This window comes from Daktulosphaira vitifoliae, unplaced genomic scaffold (genome assembly GCF_025091365.1).
Source record: "Daktulosphaira vitifoliae isolate Bord-2020 unplaced genomic scaffold, ASM2509136v1 Scaffold_5, whole genome shotgun sequence".
NCBI lineage: Eukaryota > Metazoa > Arthropoda > Insecta > Hemiptera > Phylloxeridae > Daktulosphaira > Daktulosphaira vitifoliae.
The window spans coordinates 31,483,985-31,508,183 of NW_026099576.1; the positions used below are offsets into that span (position 1 = coordinate 31,483,985).

General features: G+C 27.9%; 1 protein-coding gene across 5 annotated transcripts in view; it reads left to right on the plus strand.

The window, feature by feature from the left end:
• Positions 1-24,199, plus strand: part of LOC126907880 (protein roadkill) — a 48,161-nt gene that overhangs the window by 10,016 nt on the left and 13,946 nt on the right. For 4 of the 5 annotated variants that reach the window (XR_007704643.1, XM_050689532.1, XM_050689533.1 and 1 more), the window contains exon 1: positions 13,161-13,499. The exons of the other annotated variant lie outside the window; for it this stretch is intronic. Coding sequence is in view for 2 of the 4 variants with exons in the window: in XM_050689532.1 (XP_050545489.1) it covers positions 13,486-13,499 (14 nt within the window). In the remaining 2 variants the exon portion in view is untranslated. Of the gene's footprint in view, positions 1-13,160; positions 13,500-24,199 lie in introns of those variants that run through there. 5 annotated transcript variants of the gene reach the window in all.

Genomic DNA, 24,199 nt, shown 5'->3' on the forward strand with positions numbered 1-24,199 from the left:
AAAGTTGAATTTAATGAGATTTTATGTACATTCAGTGGCTTAAATTTTTATTTTGAGGGAATAACATACGAAAATTTTTTACTACCCCTCCAAATGAAAACAATTGTCTTTGCTATGTAAATAAATTTGTTCTGGAGAATCTCCCATGTTATCCCATTCTTAATGACCCACTTGTCTATATTAAGTAATTGTTTTATTAATTTTAAATATTATGTACGTTGTTTATATAAAAAGAAGAATATATTTTATGTACATACATGTTTTTTTTTTTTTAATGATATTTTTTTTTTATATAAATAAAATATGATTTTATTTTGATGTAATCAGGTAATTAGGTTTACTATCTCAGGTTAGTCGTTCTCAAAACTTCCTTTTCAAGAATTTTTAATGATATTATTAAAAATTTTCTAAAATTATTTTAAATCAATTTAACAAATGAATTATGGTAAAATTTGTAGAGATTATATTGTTTTACAAAGTAAATCTTCAAATATATAAAACTTTTATAGATAATTTGTAAGCAGATTGTAATTTGTATTTTAAATAAGAGCTGGATTTCCTAAGCGATTAATTAACGTGTTTTCCTTTTGTTTTCATAATTTTCTAATTTCTGTTATCTGTATTTACTTAATTTTAATTATATTCCTGTAGTATTTTATTGATTAGTAAAAATGAATTTTTTCATTTAGTTTTTGATTTTTGTGTTAAAAAGTATATTTATCTTCATAAATAATTTAAAAGAAGTACTAGATATATAGATTTTTTAATTAAATTGGTCGTTAAAATATGAAGGATACGGGTGAAAACGTTAATAGTCTATTTCTGTACATTTTTCCAAATAGCAAAAATAAAGTTATAAATTTAGTTTTAATAGTAAAACAAAACTAGACACTTACATATTAGAAAAAAGAAAACTTTTTTCATCATGTACATTTCATTACTTGGTATTACTGCTAATGGGCAATCAAATCAAACCATAAAATCAAAATAAAAATAAAATGGTCATTTATCCTATACCTTCCTTCATATATAATCACTTTTGTCTACACATAAACTTTTATTTTTTTGATTAAGCCTCGTGAGATAGTGATAGTAAATAGTGTCAGTGTAATGATTATGTTTCTAAATAGTTTCTCTTGAGGAAGTTGTCAATAATGGGAACAACAACGAATTATTAATTATTACGGTATCATCGGTAGTGGTACTCCTATTAATTTAAAATTAAATAATATTTAGGAAAAGAGAATTAATAGAGGTTAGGTAAATGGGTTCACATTTAATTGTTTAGTTTTTATTTTTATTGGAGCTCTATCCAGTAATCGGAGTAAATGTTTACGAATTGACTATAAACTATATGGTCGTTGAGTGGAAGGAAGGGGAGTTTAGTATTTATAAAAACGAGAAGGAAAGAAATGAAAAAATAAATTACTCGTAAGAGTGAAAGTGAATTAGGATGTATTACCCTGATCCCCCTCTCACAAGTGGCGCCGTAACGACTCTGGTCTAATGCGTTTACAATAACTAAAAATTAAAAAGAAAAAGAACGCCATCGTATAACAATTGTACACAAGGCTAAATCACAATGAAGACGATCGAACTTTACAAGGACTTTATTCTCCCAATGAACCATGTTGGACGACGATAGTGCTGCACGTGGCGGTAAAAACACGTGGCACTGAGTACAGTAGTCTAACGTCGTTTAATTCATTATACAAAATTATTGTTCTACAAAACTTGATATAGGCTATGCGCCTTTATTTTTACTTGTTATCACAAGTAAATAATTACTTATTGTGTAAATGTACCATTACTTTTTTTCGTGTGAAAGCCTATTTATAATAGGTATTTTATTACTAATACACAAATTTGTAAATTTTTTTATTTTGACGCGTTTAATCTTTTTATAAACACTATTGTACTTTTTTTTCTCATTTAAGAAAGTCATTAAATACAATCATTAATAGAACGTCATCTTTATCTAGTTGTTCTCATTAAATTTTTCAACCTTACCGAAATGAATCCAAGGTTTTTATTTTCAATAGGCAAATTCCTATTTAAAACAACTAGCTTTAAAACTAAGAAGAGAAATTTATTTTTTGCTGATTCTTGAGCTTAATTTTATTGACGCGAATTTGGTTCAAAACTAAATACGCTTTTACGTAGTATATTTACGTTAATAGCATAATAGATTGGTAATCAGAGAAATGAGTTAGTAAGGTATTGTACTACGCGATGAGAAATTATCAGATATTTAAATATCTCGGATTCTTGTATTTGGCGAAAACTTGTAAAACAATAACTATTGTAGAAAGTAAATGATTGTGAAATTTTAAATCTTTCTGAATGAGAGAATGAGATGTCTAAGTTTCATAGTTAGCACAAATTCAACAACGAAATCTATTTCACTCAAAAGCTACGTCTCTCGATTATTTAAAGTAGACCTTTTGCTTACCAACATTGTTCTTTTGTATGCAAAATGTATCCAATAATTTTTTTTAAATATTTCAGAATTTATTTCTAGATTGACTTTCTCTTTATCGGCTAGTATGTTACTTACTAGTTCATTTTATTCAATAATAATTGAAATGCGAATGATATCTAAATAAAAGTCATAAACTTTCATGTAGAGTTTGTTATACAACGGTTTTAAGTAAAGGTCCGAAGTAGAAACATCATAAGTGCACTTTTTTTTTTGTTTTCGAGAAAGCAGTCATAAATTACTGCACGAGTAGCTTTCGAAATTAGATAAAAAGAAAGGCGGCTAAAGCAGATGTTATGAAATACCCGACAGTGAGCACACCATTAAACCGCTGTGCCACCGCCAACGCGCTACAGATAAGCAGAGAGAGTTCGAACTCGCCATTGGTATGGTGTATAACACATTATCCAGAGGCAGCACTGGTATGTGGCTTCTAGGTTAGGAAAAAAATATATTAATACGGTCTAACTTCCGCATCCAAAGCAAAATAGCTACAACAATAGGCGATTACTTTTCAACAAGCCACGATTTTCACGTTTTCGCTGTTGCCCAGTTTTATTTTTTGTCGGGCTAAGTAATCAATAATTATTTTACGGACAAAGCCGTATGATATTTATAATATTTAACTAATCTATCGTAGAATTTCTTCAAAACATTTTCTTTTGCAACAAAATGGGAAGAAAAATAATTTTGAAAGTGTATTCAAGTGAGGTAACTTACTCGTGGGGTACATTTTTCGTTAATGTCGTGTTGCGTTTTAATGTTGAAGTTTTTTTACTGTTCTTGGTTTATATTTATAATTTCATTATAATTAGAATAAACCTCGTTAGTTTAAAATTCATAATATTATGTGTTAATAATGTTGTGGACGTTTTACGATACATAAACAAATGCGCTACACTTTGCTATTTTAATAAAATATTTGATATCCATGCGAGTACACATTTAACAAAATTTACATTTGAAACTATAACTTATATATAAAAAACTTTTGTATATTCACCATGTCATATGTAAATCATATTGGCGGTGACAAAGGGAAAATCCTTACAATACATACATATAGCTGGTAATCTAGAATGTCTTGACAAGTAAAATAACTTTAGTCCTGTTTCATATTTTTTAAATAATGTTCGTTACATTTATGAACTATGATTTAAATTAATCGTAATTTTAGATTTAAAAAATTAATAATTAATAGAGGTTTATTACCAAATGCACAACCTGATATTATTCTTACGGGGTGTGGAGGGGCTAATTCTTTTTTCAAAAAAAAAATTAACCCAAATAAAACAACTATAATATTTAAAGTAAATCGCTATTATTTGTCGAATTACGCGTTGGTGAAACTTAACATAGCGTCTTGACATACTCTGAATATAAAATTTTTAAGTAATTGTATTATATTCGTAATTTTATTGGAGTATTCACAAATTCTGACAAAAATCTAAATATACACCTAGTCTACGTTCACACACTAGCGTGTATAAAATGCAAATTATAGAGAAAAAAATGTCTATAGTGTGTATGTGTAATAGAAACGTCTTGACTTATTTAATTAGTTAATTCCACTATTAAGGCACATTATACTTGTTATGTAATAAACTCGATTAGTTTATACTGTTATACTTATAATGTATAACGGACATTTAACCATTTAGAATAAATTTTTCAAATAAATATACTAAGTTTTTACACAATATTCAAATTTGTTTATAAGACATTTTCTCACTTTTTAACAGATATTGCTCCTATATGTATACATAAACACAAACCGGCATCAATTTTACTTTAGAATTTATATCAGAAAAATCCTATCAAAAAATAGGAATCCTTAAATAGTACCAAAGTAAAGCTATTTATTTTTTGAAAAGTTATTGTGTTAGTTTCATTTCTATTGTTTAGGAATGAAATAACTCACCACGTCTATAGATACGGTCGCAAAACTAGGCCTGATTTCATCACATTTTTATAACACGCTATTCAGTGCTTTTAGAAAATTGATTTTTAAAAAATATATATCTACATTTTCTATGTAGAAGGCAGGGAACACTAGGATATAGTGAAGAGAGTTATAAGTGTTTTCTTAAAATTAGGCTATTTAGCTATTCACTCATTATTTGTATAACATTAACGACGTTGCTAGTCTGTACAATCGTTATTTGTTTCTAACGTTAAAATGCACACTCTTTTCTTTGCCGTTATTCAAATTTGTCAGAAAAAATCGTATAATATGACTTATTCACCCAATATATTATGGAATTAAATTTAAAAATTCGTCCCACGATCAAACCATTTTTATGAAAATGTTGTCGCTCGTGTTATGGGAAAGTCAAATTATAATTTCTACTGGCAACTCCATTTCTAGCATATGGTTCATATATACATATGGTATATATCATAATTGTGCAAATATACTCTGATGACGTCTATAGGATTTCATACAGACACATGTACCTTTATATATGTACACACGAATAAAATGTAATATTTGTACGAAACTCTCACCGATGCGATTGCTGACACAACTACCATTGTTATATATGTGAACTGTAACGATGCATATTTAATATGTGTTATTCGGTTCAATAAATTTTCCGTATCAATTGTATAGGCAAATTAAAGACTTTTTCCAAAGCAAATAAGTGGAGCAGTGGTATTCTTCAAATAACTTTTCATGAATATGTTAATCATTTTGAACTAATGAAAAGCCCTTGACGATTAGCGAATATTGATATACGTCTATCATGATGTATAAGATTATATATTTTTTTACAAAGTTTTAATTTATATACACTGTGTTTCTCTAAACGATAACACCGTTGTATAATTAATATGATAACTATCAATCATATGTACTTGTAACGTCATATGATATAATACAATTACTTAACTAAAAAAATTGCTTTTAAGATATAAGAAAATTTTTATTGGGTGTATGATATAATTAATTTTTTTGTAACATAATTCTCAATTTGAGATTTAAACATTAAAAATAATCTAGGCCATCGTGCAAATTTAATAGTGTTCACTTGACATTAATTCTACATAAGTTTAAAAATTATAATTATCATGCGTTAGTTAAAAATAAAATTTACAACACGTTTGTGTTTCAATTTATCTCCCTCCTTTCAAACGGGTATTTTATTTTAGTAGTACAACATTTTTTTTGTGTATTAACAACTGCTGTTGAATTTTTATTCTCTAGTTGAATAATGTTTTCGGGGGCGTATGTATCAAGTGGAGTTAGGTAGTGTTATCCCCCTCTCCGCCCAAAATTGTTTCTAAATTTTAAAATATTATAAATATCAAATATGTACATAATATAAAATACAAAAATCAATGGGTAATTAATATTTAAAAAATATATAATAAATAATGTATAAAATTAATAAAAACAATTTATAATTGTGTACGAGCAGTCAGTACCAAGCCAGAATTCCATAATTATAGGAAATAGTAAAAAATCTACAAAATTCCATGTTCGGATTTTTTTTTATTTGCTCATCAGTTCATTTTAGAAATTAATATTGCTATAAATGGGGGGCATGGCCTCCTTAGTCCCTATTACTTCGATATTTTGTACAATAAAAATTATTCAAAATTAAAAACAAGTTTTATTACATTTTTACTCACCTCTCTAAACGAAAAAATGTTGGATACACCACTAAACATTATCAAGGTAATTGATAATTATTGACGAAATTTACGAATAACAAATATAATTGACATTGTTTGTCTACGATGTGTAATATTATCAGTTTGTATTGCGTGATTAGCCTTTTGCACTAGTTATTGTGTGACCTTTGTCCATGCATTAATAAAAAATTTACTGTTGATAATGTTTTCGTCGGATACGTGTGGATATCAACTTGGAATACACTTGTCTTAACAAGTAAAACAACGGCCTCCTTTGGCGGGTGTCTAGCCCTGAGAATATTTTATTTAGGAACGAGTATACTTGTATTATGACGCTGTCTGGGTTATAGTACTATCACAGATCATAGTACACATTAAATGGAAAGTGTTTGGCCCCGCTGTAATCATGTAGCAGCAGGAAATACTTTTAGCCTTCATATTTTTTACACTTCCTCCATTTGGAGGTCTCTTTAAGTTCTCTGTATGTAATATAAGACGGTAAATTTCTCTAGGTCGCTTTCTAAGGACCGAAAATATTCATGTAAATATAATTTTATCTCTTCATTACACTGTATCGGTTACGTCAACAGGGTACATTCTCATGATTATACTATGTGAGGCATCATTACCCGTAATTTTAATAGTATTTTCAGTACATAGAATTATATTTAACCTAACCTACGCATAGTATATCAGAGAATCAAAATCAAACAGAAAAAAATTTAAACAATTATTGGCTCATGTCGAAATACTTGTCTGTTTATAGTATTTAACAATTCCGTTCAGTATCGGAATACACTTGTAGGCTATGTAAAATGTTATATGTTTGCGATTTACCTTGACATACTTTATTAATCATAATTTGGACCGCATGTGCTCTATTTCGTTTTATTGTAGATACATCTTTACGCAAAAAATCAAACAGTTTTTTTTTCATATAAAATAAAAACTTTTATAATACATTTTTAGGCGAAAAATTTCATCATTAAGAAATCGTACTGTTATTATTTTGTACACATATTTTTACATTTGCACAAAATTATTATATTTTAATTTGGTTCTCAATCTTCCCGTCAAGTCGTTAATTTTTCGTGCTCTATTTAACGCGTACACTTATCGTATGTGTAAACCCTGCGACTAAAATCTGTGATAACGTTTTAACCCCTACTACTCTGTACCTATGTGTTGCTGGAATGTTCTAGTGATTATGCATTATTCGCATTAATTTTACTATGTGTTCACGCCACTGATGTACAATTCTACTTTTATATTGGCTAAGCTCCCGATAAAAATTTAAACTTATGTTTTCTAATATTTGTTTATAGAAAATGTATACAACATACACCAGCGTACATTTCTGGTTCGAGTATTATAGTTGATTTAACATTAGCACGCGTAACCATTGTTACGTAAGTTTCGTGAAATTGTGTCGATCTCTTTTGAAGAGAGACAAGTGAAAGGGATCTGAAGTTTTTCTTTGCTTTTTTTTGTTTCTATATGCAAATTCATACACTTTCACGGGGTATCGACGCTTAATTCTGTGTACAAAATCTTTTACCTCCTTTATTGTTCGAAAACGATAAGTAATTATTGTATTGTCAGACACACGTTTAAACATGTAGTATAGCTATAAACTTAACGAGTTGATTTTTAAAATGTGATGTGTGGCATATAAGTTTGCGAATGGCACCGTCTACCTTTTTAATGTTATCTGAATTGTGCGTTCGAGTATTGAGGTTAATTGATTGATTGTCTACGCATATATTTTAATAATTAATTTATAACGTAATATCAAATAGCGAAAAATAAAATAATAATTATAATTATTATTATTCATATTGTATATTGTACGCGCCTTTTTTCTATTACTGTTGTAGCCATAAAAATTAACTACAAATCATTAAAAATAAAAATGATAAAGAGTTTGGCTGTTGTTAGAACGTGCCAAGGACACGTTATCAGTGAAGGAGTTGACGTTTTGACATTGGACGGGGATAAGCCGATAAAATGTTAGCTGTGAAAAAAAAGTCGTGATACGTTTGTGTACAACTTTTTAATAATTAAAATTACATTGGAAAGTTTTTATTCTGTTTTAAGTTACTATGTTTCTAATTTGTGTTAGTCCATATGTATACTTATATAAATTAAACAAAATACATTTGACAAATTAGTTACCATTATTAGCATAACTTTATTTATGTCGTGTAATATTTCAATAAAATATATTGTATTTACACAAAGGTTATTAGGGACATATATGATTATACATAATATAATAAAACATCAAATTTATTTTTTCTTTTCCTATTATTATTAATCAGCTAAATTTTTACTATATTTATTATAATAGATGCTATATAACCAATATTTATTAGGGACCCCCTTATCAAATGGTCCCTGTACAAATATACTACATTAACATCGCCAATTTTACATGACTCATATTCATTAGTAATATGTATTTTTTTTATTAAAAAAATAACAGTATATTTATTAAAGATTTAGTTTAAAGTTTAAAAACTTTAAATGTAATTGAGATATTTGTACAGAAACCAAAAAAACATTGTTAGTTGGGTATAAAAACCATTAAATGAATATTTTTTTTTTTTAAAGCTTTTTAAAAATTTATTTATAACATCATGAAATTAGTATAAATTTATTCTGCGAAAAATTCTTAGCTATAATGCAAACATTTCATAATTAACCAATTACCGTATTTATAATTTATAGATTATAAAGTAGGTTAATTTTTTTCTAAATGTGAATTATGATCAAAAATATAATAATTATTATAATAGTGCAATTAACACAATAAAATTATAAAACTTTATATTTTTCATTGTTATGGAATCTTAAAAACGCACTGCTACTTCACCATATCAAGTCGTACCATAATATTAAAGTCTATAAACATCCAAAATTAGAGTTCAGCTTAAAACCACAATTTTTTTTCAATTTTCTAACTGTAAAAATTATTGGGTTTCAAGTTTAATATATTTTTTCTTTTATTGATCTTCGATGAATATTACATATAATAATATACACAATATGTTGATAATATTGTTCTGCATAATATTTACAAACTTTTCTTTTTTAAAATAAAATTAACAAATGGAGAAAGCAGCGAGAGAAATATTGCTTGTACAGAAAATCTATACTACTATGAAATGGGAACTACCTTGCAATTATCTTCCTCGTTCACATAAATGATAAAAATTTTATTCATTTATGTCTATATCTAATAGAGTATCTTATATTTTAATCTTAAGGTTATTTTCTAAATATTTGTGAGTTTTTTTTTTTTTGAACTGTATGCTTAATTAAGACCTATATTCATAATGACCCATAAGATTGTGACAATTTTATATATGTAGATTAATGCAAATATTCGTAACTCAGCTGCGGCTACCTGAACATTTAGTGCATGTTAATTTGTTTTAAAACAAATAAATTATAATATTTTCCTGCTTATAAAAATACTATGTTAACCATTTTAATGCTAACCAATACATTTAATATGTATTAAAAATGTGTTGTTGCGGGGAAGTATTAGTACATGTTAAAATTTGTTTATCCAACAATAAATCACCAAAATAATATTTTTGTTTTCAGTGACATTCATTATTCCAGTAACAAAATAAATAAAAGTTACAATTAAACTTCAATTTGCTATCATTTCAATCTATAATGTTGTTCTAAAATATAATTTATATAGTTATATAAATTTAATTATATTATTATAATAGTAAATTTGATTATTCGAAAATATCATAACTATTTCAACTTAAAAAAACTTGTAATTAAATATTCCTTTTTCATTATTTTTTACCTCATGTATTGTGATTATTTGCTTCAGTATTCCTTTGCTATTTCACTAATGATATTTTTATAAGTAAGACCTACTATATTTATTTTTACCATTTTATTGAAATTCTTATTAAAAGAAATTCGTTAATTATTATTAATCGTTGCTTCATACTATAACAGCTTCTTAATATATTTAACCCTTAACTTATAATGTTAATGTTATTTAATAAGTAGTCGTGTCATATTAACAAGAAAACGATGAGAAAATTTATAAGTTTGTATTAATTTGACTATAATAAGTGTTACTATTATGCTTTTGGATAATGGATTTTTAATATGTTTATTGATATTTTGTATTTATGAAGCTATAAAATTTCAATTAGTTAATATTTTAGAGTATTGAAAACGCTTATTTAATTAATATATTCAAACAAAACTATTCATCTTATTTCACCACAATGATTGTTTTTAAAATTTTGTTCGGATAGATATTTAATGTGCTTACAGGTTTTTCTTTTTATAGGATTAACTGAAATTATAATTTACATTGTTATGTCAATATTTGAGCAAATATAATGGAAAATTTAATTATATCGGTTTGTGGAATCTATAGTCCTTTTTATGGTTGGGCTGTGTGGCAGAGTCGGTAACGCGGCAGTGCTTGACGCGCACTACCTCAGGTTCGAAACTCGGTCACGGGCGGCTTCATTTGTCGTGCGAGATATCAGTTCTGTATTTGGAATTGCCTTTCTACTCCCTAGTGACGGACTAACCACCCATCCCGAAGTATCAATAGTTAGAAAACCTTCCCTCTGAGGGAGGTCGCTATGGCCTTATTTGGCTTAACAAGGCAAAAAAATTGTCCTCTTTATAGCTAGTTGTGCGTATACAGTTGATGTAATTAAAAATAATTATTTTCTCCTTTAAATGAAAAACTTTTTACTAAGAATATTTAACATATTTAATTTTTTATGAAACATTTCTAGTTCCCTAATATGTGTTACTATCATAGTAAATGTATGTTCAAAATAAAATCCTAGGCATTTATCTAAAAAAAATGTATTTACTGTATTTAATCCTACTTCACCTTACATTTTGATAATAAAGTATTAAAATTTAAAAATTGAAATAATTAATAAATAAATATATAATTTTTTTGAATAAAAAAAGTATAAATTTTTAAGTTTATTAAAAGAAAAAAAATTATATAATACAAATTAGGCTTCATTTTGTATGTATAGTTATTAAATAATAATATATAAAATTTGTTTTGTTTTTAGGAAGGTTATGACAAATTTTGAGAGTTAAAATATTTCCAGCTACCCTTTCAAACTCCTTTTGTTACTATTATTCAATTTTGATGATACTTCATTTTTTTAAGGTATCTCATAAAACAACGAAACGATATCTAGAATAGAAAGTCGTTACTTTGTAAATTTACAGAAAAAAATAAAAAATAAATCTTCGAAATAATTTTAAATGAACTTGATTGCTAAAAAAAATAATATTATATCATTATCTACTGTTATCATTATTATCTATTAGCTTAGATCTAAAAAAATCTGCTCATATATGTTGAAACACTTCCTTTTAAAAAAATCTTGAATACGTAACGAATATTGATAGTATTTTAAGCAAATGTTATGTATTTCTTTTAATTTTAATAATTGAAAATTTATTCCATATTTTCTTTATTAGATTCGACCTATATGAGTCGCTATAACTAAATAATTCTAACATACTTTGTATTTTTAATATATTTTTTTTTTGTATACATATGAACATAACATTATCATAGAGCAAATAGATATCTGAAACTTGTATATGTTTTTACCAATATATTTTTGATTTATAACGTCCTAAATAAACAAAGCTTGTACAAAAGAGTAGTCAGATAACGTGCATCAGTTAATGTGGCACACTTTTCCTCCAAATATTATATTAACATATTTTTTATATTTAAAATATTATTTAGTAGTTATAAAAAAAAAAAAAAATGATTAGCCTTACACTAGACAGTATCGGTTAAATTGGCTTTTATAATTTGAAATTAAAACATGTATAATCCGTGATGTAATATTAACTTGTGTTGTCGAACAAAATATTAATGCATATTTGTGTTTTACACAGCAATTACCAATAATATCACTTATCGAAAATTAACGAAAAACAAATAAACTAATGAATGTATGAATTTATGTAGCCCGTCATTATTAATTTGTTTCATGACGAACTACTTGTGACATAATTTTCATACTTTTGCTTTCACTTTATAGTAATAGGAAATGAGACAACACCATATATGATTGGTGTGTTACCTATTAATCATAATTCATTTATACTTTGATTTAGTCCCGAGTATAAACATTAAATTCTTTAGCTCTTTTTGCTGAATTAGATACGTACTGCATTGACAATTGGTATTTATTACCCAACTTCAAACTTTATGTAAATTGTAATCCTTCCTTATATTCTCTTAAAATTTTAAATAAATATTTTATTTTAAACATTTTAATTAAATAAAGAGACTTGCTAGTCTCTTAAAATATGTTCAAAAATTATTTTACCTTTTGTTATTTGATAGCAAAAGGTAAAACAATATCTTTTGTCCGTTTATTTTGCGTCTGATTTATTTAAGTCTGACTAAAATACTGTTTCTTCAATGCAACATAATGAAAAATATTATTAAAAATACTACAGAATACTACGTGTTATTTTCATAGGGCCGCATCAACATAATTACAAAAATAGCAATTGCTGCGATTGCAATTGATTATGTTTGGTAAAATTTTATTACCAATATAAAAATTATGTTTTTTAGAGCGATAGAAGGAAGAGGCAAAATAGCTTATTGGCTTAATGCGGTTTTAAACTTCATTTTACTTTACATTGTAATATATATCGATAATAGTTTTATATTCTAATAAGTATTACAGATTGTGTGACATATTATTTTTCTTTGATTCAGATATAAAAACAATAAAATTTCAACGTTATATTGTCATCAGTTCAGTGAGTGTTAAACATTCATTGTGTTTATATGCCTCTGTTAACATATGTAATAAGCTATTTGATAGTTGATATCTTATTCTAGTTATCAATAATATTAAAATTTGAACTATGTTGTACTAAGTATTATTTTTTGTACAATAATTATCGTACGTGTACAGACTGTATACAATTCCCCCTCTAACAGTTACCAACCTCGTGCATAGTTGACGGCCGACGCTATCCCACAAAAGCATTTCGATCATTCCGTTCCAGCCCGGTGTGGTGCTTGCTGGTAGTGTAATAGTTTTAGCTAAAATTTTAAAACGTGTCGCATCAAATCACCGGGTCAAAGGTCAATTACATTAACTAAGTTCAAATTAAATTCGTTTTGTTGTTATTTTATATTATTTGCCGTTTAATTAAAGTGCCAAATGTTCGAATACCGGAAACATAAGTGATAACATATATTTGTGCAATATTTATTGTTTAAAATATTAAGTAAAGTGGCTGTTCCAAAAGTGGATTACTCAAAAGTTAAATTGAACATAAACATCGATACATGTTTTAGGATGGCGTTAGCCAGGTGAGCTGCTATTAATTGTTGAGTTTATGTGTAAATCAACTCTACGTTATTGACGTAGACAGATCTGTTTTCGACCTGAATTGAATTCGTCAATTTAATACATGATACATTATCGGTTTTAAATATCGTGGTCTTCGTAATTTTGACCTTAGCATTTATTAAGTATTGCAAATGTAGTTGGTTATAATTTATACAATAGCCGTACAGGAACAACACAAACACAATCACAATGATACAATGTCATAGCCAAGGTTGCCCTTGGGACTCCTCCAATATCTATACAATGATCAATCTTTTTTTAAGTAACTTTTACACGTTCCATGATTGACGGATAGGCAAGATAGAACATAAATTTAAAAAAAAAAAAGCAATTTTTTACAACCCTTTAAAAGCTAATTTGTCACTTTATCCAATAATTATTCCTGTGTAAATGTTAATCGGTGTTTAGCCTAACCAGACTATAAATATTTTTAGTTTTTATAACAAATTTTCTTAGGGAAAGCGCAATTAAAAATTGTTTTATTAAAATTGAAGTAAAAAAATCAAAAAACCTACGTATGGATTTCATTGTTTCTAGTTAACATTTTATCTACCTTATTTACACTCATATCAATTCTATTCGTTATAGTTCAAGAAATTGTTCGTTTCTGCGATTTCTAATAGAAAACGATGAAATTATGATAAACGTTCAACATTTTATTTGTAATTTTACAAGGAGAAAAAATATCTAAACAAACCGAGGCCAAACGCTTGCTTTTGCCTAATTTAAATTCTTTGAATACTGAGTCAGATGAATGTAGTACTATTTAATAGTATTGGACATATTATTTTTTCTTTTTAAATTTTACTCGAATAATATCAAAAAAAAGATTAAAATATTATAAATATTTTTCATTTTCACCCATGATAAACTTGAAGTCGACTGAGTCGCAATCATTATCAAGGTTACGTATTGGCCTCTAATTTGCGTCATATCATCGCTAAGTTCTCCTTCCTATAATCACTTAGATTATTTCATATCCATAGTTTATAATACACATTAAATGTATATTAAACGTATTTCAAATTTTGAAATGCGTTTAATATAACTTAAGGTTATGCATTTGAAATTAACAATAAAATAAAATTTTGAAAATAGGCCTTGACCAAAAGTTGTTAATCACCAATATTACTTGTGATCAGTGTAAATTTTTTCCCAAATGGGTTTCTTCGATATGTATATTTTCTTTCTTATGCAAACGAAGTATCAATAAATACGTATTGATAATTAATTATCTATTAATGCTCTAACATAATTTACACAATTAATATTTTTTATCTCTAGGGATTTATCTTATAGTTATTGTTTTGTATGTTATATTATGTTCAGTTTATGGATTAATTATGTGGACTCCGAGGGCCTTCAATCCAGTGGCGCAACTAGTGCTTAAGTGGATAAAGTTATATTTTAGAGCGCCCAAGGCTTTTTTTTGATTTGAATGTTTTTTTATTTGATACTAATGTTATTAATTGAAAATTAATAACTTTTAAAATAATTATAATTTAAAAAGTATAAATTTTAATTTATTTTAAATTTGAAGGGGGCTTCACATAAAATACTTACTCAGAGTCTTCCAAAGGTCAAATTGCACTGCTACTTCCACATGGATTCATGGTTAGGTTTTCATGGATCTCATAGGAGATCATTAATATTATTTTTGTAACTATGTGATATTTTTACTTTTAACTTGTAATTCAACATATGTAAAACATTAATATGACGGAATTGTTTTCCTTAGCCTTGATTTTAAAATAACATACTGAAAACCTCGATAAATCATAGACAACTTACCATTGGAAAAATATGTAAAATAATCGAAAACGTATATATTGAAAGGAAGGGTGTCCACCCTTTTCTCTAATAAAACACGCTTATGCTTAATAGGGTGTTCAGTGTTTAGGTATAATGATATACGATTCATGATTCGATACAACACGAGACAGATGAATAAATTCTGGTTTGTTTTTGTAAAAATAGTTTTTTCATTGTAATATTATAATTTTTCAACTTTTTCGCATCGTATGCGTAATATAGTTGCGTGCTAACGTTTTCGAATGGGAATAGTCGATTTTTAAAATTAAATAAATTAACCAAGTGTTGTGCATATAGGCATCAGATGTGCTAAAAAACACACTAAACAAACGTTAAATAACTGTGCGTGGATCTATTTATCGACTATTGGCGTGTCGTGTACTCGTTCATAGAGAATTACTGAGGTGCGATGAGGTTAAATTTAAATACTGTCTGGAGGCCACTGACAATCGTCATACTTCATATCCAAACGATTGTGTGGTTTGTACGTTTTGTTCCAAACGCAGTGTCACCTGAATTTATTGTGTTTTTACTCATATTTAGCTAGGAAAATTAAATATTTATTTATGAGAAATGTTTCACGAAAAATTTTAATGATATAATTTATAACCATAATAAGTTAATGTTTATGTAAATATATTGAATATGCTTCGTCTTTTTTCATTTGCGAGTGGACAGAGATCTCTCCCGTTGCAGGAAGAATTGCAGCTAACAATGACAACCGGTGTGTCCTAAGTAATGTCATCTTTATACAATATTGACCTGTAACATACACGAAAAATTGTGTTCTATATTCAGATTTTTTATTAAAGCTTTTAATTTCATGTTTCATCTATTAAAAAGGTATTAGAGAAACATATTGTAAATGTAGTAATATAATACGTTACTCTATTCAATGCATGTATATTATGCATTTAAAGTCAGAGTACTATAAGTATGGACATAATATCTTTAACGTACACATTTAATATATACATTTATCGGATGAGTAAACAGATACCAGTGTTTGAATATCAGTTAAATTTCTTTTCAGCTAAATAATACAAGTATAATTTTCTCTACACTGAACATCATACTGAAAGCATACTAATGTGCTGTGATATACAAATTTTGCAGTTAAAATATTTTATGTACTTAGTAATTATTCTAATTTTAAAAAATTCGGCTTAAAAAATCGAAGATATTTCTAAACAAAATCTTTATTTTTTTTAAACTTACTTTGTTTAGTACTTAACGGTATAATGCTAACTCATGAGAATGTATTTAAAGTAGTTGTAAGAGAGTGGCGACCCTTGCTGTGTTTTCTAACGTACTTATTTCTTGTGGTGTTATGGTTTGAATTTCCGTGTATTTCTGATTGATTGTAAAACAGAAAGAAAGGACAAGTTTATGACTAAGCAAACCCTCTTATGATGTTGAACCCTGTTAAACAATGATTCTGAATATAATGAAAAAATCATATGCAGGAGTCTTAATAGCAGTGAAGTAGCCCTTGGGAAGATGGCAATTTAACTAGGAGGTGCTTCTTTTACATACATGTAGTGGGTAAATCTCTTTTTTCTATTAAAGGACTTCTTTCAACACATTTTTTTTACCGATATTTTGATATATATATGCTTTATAACAATTTTTTTAGTATAGTATAATGTAATTTACATTTATACTTCAGCATAATATAGTTGTTTAATGAGCATTGTATAACATAAACCTTGAAATTTAGTACAAGGGAATCGTAAACAAATTAAAAAATGTTTTTAACAACTTTTTTTTAATTGCTAACCATCAAAGTAATGCTTCATTGATAAATTTGTTACTTATAATATAAGTACAGCTATCATATATTATATGATAGCTGTTATAAATTTGTAGTTCCTGTAAAAATGTACATCGTCAATGCGGTTAGGTTCTTCAATCGTGATGAAACCGCCGGGCGGCGACATGCATGTGGCACAAGGATCCGTCCTACTTATAGATCACCGGTTTGTCATCTGCTGCTGTTGCTCATAAGTTTACACCCACACGTTTTATTATTGTATTTTCACCGCTGTGTGTCCTTTTTTTCTTTTGACAACGGATTGTATAGTATTTTATTCTATAAGTTTTTGCTGTATTAGGAAGGGGAGTACTTTTTCATTGTATTATTGTGTACGGTTTTACAATAGTAAGTAACTGGGCTCTAGAGTTTTTACTCACACACGAATGAGATTTACCTGGCCCATTCGTTGTCCCCACGAGTTCTTTTAAATCCACCTTTTGTCCAAAAAATATACATATAAAAATCAGATTCTGCGATTGGGGTTGTTCTAAGGTAAGCCAAAGCAGGTAGTTGCTGTTGGGTAACGTCCTCTATCACGGTATCGAGCATTTTAACATGGTAAACGAATTTATTTTAAGTTGGACAGTCGTGGTGTATACGTTTGTTACAAATTTCAAATCACTTGTGTTGGTTTAGCAAAAATGTATACGTAGGTAGCGATGTTTTCGGTTGTTTAATAATCATTTAATTTTTAGGGTTAAGATAATTAACCCTAAAAATTTTCATCATGAAGTTGCGTAGTTCTCTTGATATAACTAGAGCTTTAAACTCATCCGCCGTTCTCCTCAGGTAAAATCGTCCATATTATTTTATTTTTAATAACCTATGCTACAATTTAAGTGTGTATAAATTCTTTGTTAGTTGTAATTAATTTTTTGAACATCAATTAAATTTTAAATCTAAAAGTTTATTATACATAACTAGTTGGATTTTTATCTGTTCATTACGGAATATTTTATTTTTAATCGTTGCTATTCATAATATTTTTAAAGAATTTCTTTAAATAGATACTTAAATTATCTTTCATAGTAAAACCCTACCAAGGTTTTAAATTGATTGCAATGCAATACGAATTAATAACATTATAAATTGTACTTGGGCAGTCTTATGAACTACTTCAATTGGAAACAGGTGTTTCAGGGTTCTTAGCTGCTAACTCTATTTCCGGAAGGTCGGGCCTTCCTTCCGTTTGTCACCCACATAGTGCGTGTTTCTAATGATATTATTTTTGGCACTAAAATATCACAACGTTTAAGATGCCAAAATTGTGTATAATTTCTTTTGTATTTTTTGGGTAATTGTAACGTATTAAATATTATTGGAAAGTTTTCCTCTTAATGGGTAATCAAGTGAAGGTTTCTAACAAAAGTACAATTTTGTAATGTTTGGTTTTACTTCAATTAATTCATAGTGCTATTTATATTATCCACTTATATATTTTACAAAAATATTTTTTACTTAATTGTACTTATATAGTGACGAAAGGTAATGTGAATTTTTAAATTATCTATTTACTAGATAACTAGTGTGCTAGAGACCTCCGGTCTTGTTTACCCTTGACACTTATATATTTTCAAGAAAACAATAGTTTAACCAGTGCATCTCGTTTTCCTCATTTCTGATTGTACCCTAAATAATAACAAATTATTTAGGTATATCTGTCAAATTATTATTATTTTAATTTCTGTATGTATTCGCGCGCACAGAGTTGACGATTTAAAGTGTAACGAGGCCATAACCTAAATTTTGTTATTTGTATAATATGCGCGTGCGACGGGGCCAATGGAGACGCGAGGGTCACCGGATTGCCTTAAAACAATAAAATTGTGTTAGTGACTATGGTCACGTGGCAGCACTAGTGGTCAAGTCTGTGATAGTTGGCGGTAGTAATCCACAATACTTAAGGAAATTGGAGCAAAATCTCCGTTTATTAAATTATTGGTCTCAGTAATTGAGATAGACATTATTCTTGGTTGAGTACACAGATGTACTATTAACATTAGGTAAGTTAAAATGGTCTCCTTGTTTAACTTTACCTATAAATGATGCTTGTTTTTAATATCGGTGACATTAATTTATGTTATTATATAGCGTATAGTTAAGAAGGAAATATCAATTGTTTGAACTGTCAGAGTAATTTGAAAAAGAGAAATTGAAAATTTGTTTGTACAAAACTAAAAAATGATTTCACTAATCGACAGAGGGCTTGCGTCGTAAAACCTACTTTTCCTCGATATTATGTAGGCCTATCGGGTCGTCGTCGTTCGACCGCTTTTTTACTCGCGCTCTCTGGCGCAGGATATACATTATTTTATTATTATTATGTTGAAATGGGCCGCTGCTATCAAAAGTAGTCTCGATGATTTTGTTTAAACGTTTTAGCGATTATTGTTAGATCATTTGTCATAGCATCACAGTGTAACCAATATGCTATTATATTCTACTATGTTGGCTAGAAACATACCGAAATATCGAATGTTCCGTTCGCTCTGCTCCTTGACCTGTTAACCAACTTCGAGAGAAGAGAGGACGTAACCATTTTATGAAAAACCAAATAACTGGCTCTAATTAACCGACATTGGTGGTTTTCTCCTTTCTTTCCTCTCCCTGTAATTTTGAATAAGACGTGTTACATTTTATTAATGTAAACTAATTGTTAATTGATAATGCACTCTAATTAATTTTAGTATGTTTTTTTACTTCCTATGTACCTTGAACTATTTTTATTACATAATTTGTTGGTTAGTATAATTAACCTCCTATTCCTTCTCGATTTTGGAAATGGTGAAATTTCACCATCTACCTTGAATTACGAAGGGATCAATTTTTAGGACTAAATAAGAACAACCATTTATATATCTAATTATTATAATTCCATTTTTTCAATTTAATATCAATAATATTCATGATTTCTATTATTTTTATTTAAATTGAAAATCTCTTTAACGTGACTTCGCGATTAAGAAAGTGATACTTTTAAAGACTTAGTTAGAGCGCAATTTTTTTTTAACCTTATAATAATCTAATTTTTGAAATTTTTATAAAAATTGCATCACCTTTTCTTCTTAGTAATCATAATTTACGTTAATGATTATATCATATAATTTAATTAGGTATTCAAAAGATTATTAATAATGCAAGTACGGAAAAAATAACAAAGAGAATTTAGAACCTGGCTTTTAATTTATAATGAAAATTATATTAAAAACTGAAATTATAGTCCTAAAGTAGAAAGGCATAGCAATATATTTTAATAATACAATAATACATGGCTAAATACTTTTAAAATTATCTAAGATACAAAATTATTTCTTTGTATTCATAAAATTGAATGACTGATTAAGTCTAAGTAAACTAGCTAGAAAAACTATAACTTATTATAATGTGCATCCCTAACAAACACAGATTTTTAGTTACATAAAACACATTTTTAATTTAATAACTAGTTATTATAACACAGGTAAAAAAAAATATTTACTATTTCAAACTACTTTAACATGATAGTATTTTACCTCTCGTAATAGTTTACAGGTCTAAATTCATAAATTACACCACTAATTAAAAATATAACTTAATTAAACATTTTAAACGTAATTTTTAATACAAGTTTACTTATGAAATAACTTTAATTGTGAAAATTATTTATTGTCTATTTTGAATTAAATAACTCTTGTAGCCCAAAGATCTCGATAATAATTAGATAATAATAATTTTCGACCCTCCCTGAATATTTCAATGAACTATTATCATACATCAATTATTAACAACTTATAGACCTGGTCAAATTACAATTAGTTTTTTTTTTACTCGTGCGTTAGTGTTTTCAATAGAAGACATAAGCTTTTACCAGTTGTCTCAGATTTGAAACTAAAATAAAAGTTTATTCGAATAAAACAATAGTAGTTAAATAAATCTAAATTTCGCCCTGAATACTTAGTTTTTAGTGATATGTACTAGATGCATTGAAGGAACTTGGACACTAAAATAATATTATCCTTGAGTTGTCCTTTCTTGTACCCTTGGAAAATAATATCCTCTATTTAGAGTTGAGATTGTGAGTATCCTTTAAAGATCACCTTGATTCAATCATCGCTTTGTCCTCATTTAACTTTTTTCAATACTAATTAGAGTAATTTAACATTGATTCTCTTTAAAGGCCAATTACATTGAAAATCATGTAATCATGTATATTTGTTTTAACTAATAAGTAAATTAATATAACTTAAATAAATAACTATAAAGTAATTTTATTGATACTTTTATTAATAAAAAGGTTTTGATTTTTTGACACAATTGGCTTCAATCCGGAAATTGACATTTTAAGGACTAGCTTAAAATTAGTTATTAACAGAAGTATTTTATATATGCGTCTTATTGATCAAAAATGAATTCTAGATTTAGATGATTTAGTAAAACATTATTAGTTTATTTTATGGATAAAATGAAACTTATTTGTAATTTAATAAAAATAACTTTTATAGAATTAAAACGACAAAGAAAGTATGTATAAAATTGTGTTCGCACATTTCATGTAATAGAAATACATTCGTAATTTTGGATTAAAATATTGTGAATTTTATATTTATTATACGAATAGTTTAATCGAAAAAAATGTGAAATATAGACACTTAACATTCATAAATTGTATTCTACACGGTCTGATTATAAAGTTGCTTCAATAATTGATTTAGACGATTCATAGCATCACATCCGATTTAATAATATGCAAATATAATGGAGGTTTGAAGTTAGGGCGTTATTGATTGTTTTATTTGGCCGAACCGAGGAGATTACTACTGTAATCTCATATGTACTTCATTCATTTTGGAAAGGAAGGAAGTAATCGGCCGTCGTATATATTGTAGGAGGTTTATAAGTGCGACGAGGCCATGTGCTATTTAATGTGTGTGTGTGTGTGTGTGTACAATGTGAACAAAAAAGTATGCAAACGCGCTCTTTTCGCCCTAGTCCGTCAGCTCCTTGACCCGCTAAAGTGGCAGTCACTTCAACCGGTTCATATTGCATTGTTCCAATTTAACATTAATATAATTTTTTATTCATAGAACAGTTGGGTATGTAGGCAATTTTGTTTTTGTTTTTAATTCTCTGGATTGTCAATTACACTAATTACATTAGTAAGTTTTTACTTGTATTGCATTGTAAGGTAATATTAAAAATAACCATAGAAACCTCTAAAGAGCTATGTGTGGTTTATGTGTGATTAACACGTCCGCTTTGTGCAACGAACGCTGTCGGTCCGTGTAGTTAAAACTATGTAATGATTATCTAATAACTCTAATACTGGTCTTCTTCTTTTTGCTTTCCTTTAATCCAACTACTTGGGGTCGGCTACCCTTATCCTAAATTTCCACTTGACAAGATCTCCCACATCTTCTACGTACACATCAACCGTCCTCATATAGCATTCAATAACATGCCTCCGTATCTTTTTTGGTCTTCCTCTACCTCTTCTTCTTTCAACATTCATTTCTATAACTGTTCTTACAGCTTCCAATTCTTCTCTCCTCATAACATGACCAAACCATTTAGGTCTATTTCTTCTCATTTTATCCACGATTGATGCTAAACCTATACTCACTCTGATATGTTCGTTCCTAATCCTATCTTCTCTAGTCACTCCACTCGTTACACTCCTATTCTTACCCTAAAAACTTCTGTTACTATTCTTTTACACTTTTTACCCTGGTACAAGTGCCATTATACATATCCTCTATTACATTAATATACCTTTTTGGGACTCTTTTTCTCATTAATTTCCACTTTAAAACTTTTATCGATACTCTATCATACGCTTTCTCCAAATTTTTTAATACCATATACAGCTTTTTCTTCTTTTCCCAATACTTTTCTATTAGTTGTCTTACACAAAAAACTGGCTCCATCGTTAACTTTCCAAGCAAAAAATCAAACTGTTTTTTGTAGCTGATATTTTTCCTCTTATTCTTTTATCTATTACCCTTTTCCAATTCTCCATATTATGACTCATTATATTCTTACCTCTAAAATTTCCATCCTCCTGTATGTTTTCTTTACCTTCAAAAATATGGACACCATAATACTATTCCTTCATTCATTTTCCCTTCTGATATGATAGTATTAAAATTATCCTTTAACTACCTAATACAAATTAATATTGTCTATTTGAAATTGAAATATTAAGAATATGACGTTTTTGTCTACGATTTTTTTTTCTTTAAGGTAATAACATAACATTTTACTGAAAAACTCTTAACTCAGTGTAACGTTTTGTTTTCTATCAACACATACATTAACAACATAGATAACCAAAAAACCTAATTAAAATTTATGAAACATCCGTTAGTGTACCAAATTAAATGTTTAACACGGGAAACGATAGGACAGCGCTTGTGAAGCGCAAATTTTGAATTCTCTAAACATATTTTATTAGATCAGTTCGTTACCATATTTCTCTGTCGTTCGTCGATTTACTTTTGTAATATTATTTATTAATTATAACGTCCTTAAAAATTAGAGTTGCTCTAGAATATTAGTTTATTTATTCCTTCTCAGATTTTCTAAACGTTGTCTGCAATTGAAAGTTCTGTTGAACGGATATCGTTTTCAAATATTATCAAAGTTATTAGTACCATCAAAGTTATGAATAATAAACGCTGTTAGACTGCTCCGTTTTTGCTGTTGTTACTGGATACAGACGTGTAGAATGACGGTTCGTGTGTGACAGGTTGTTGTACTCGTCAGTTTTGCACCGTTAATCTGATTTCGAATTCGCATGCATTTCAAATACTTATAATGTATGTGTACCACTACTTGTTTCAAGTGATGATAAATGTATGGGAGAAAGACGAGACTGACCACGAGCATGTCGGTCGACGGTAACGTAAATAACGGCATGTCGTTGTGCTAATGTCCACGTATAACGGAAACGATAACCGATCTCAGCTCTACCGGTCGCGAAAATTCGACTTTTATAACTTATTTTTTTGTAATACTTCACGAAGGTACTTTACTTTTTTTATCGAGAAGATAATA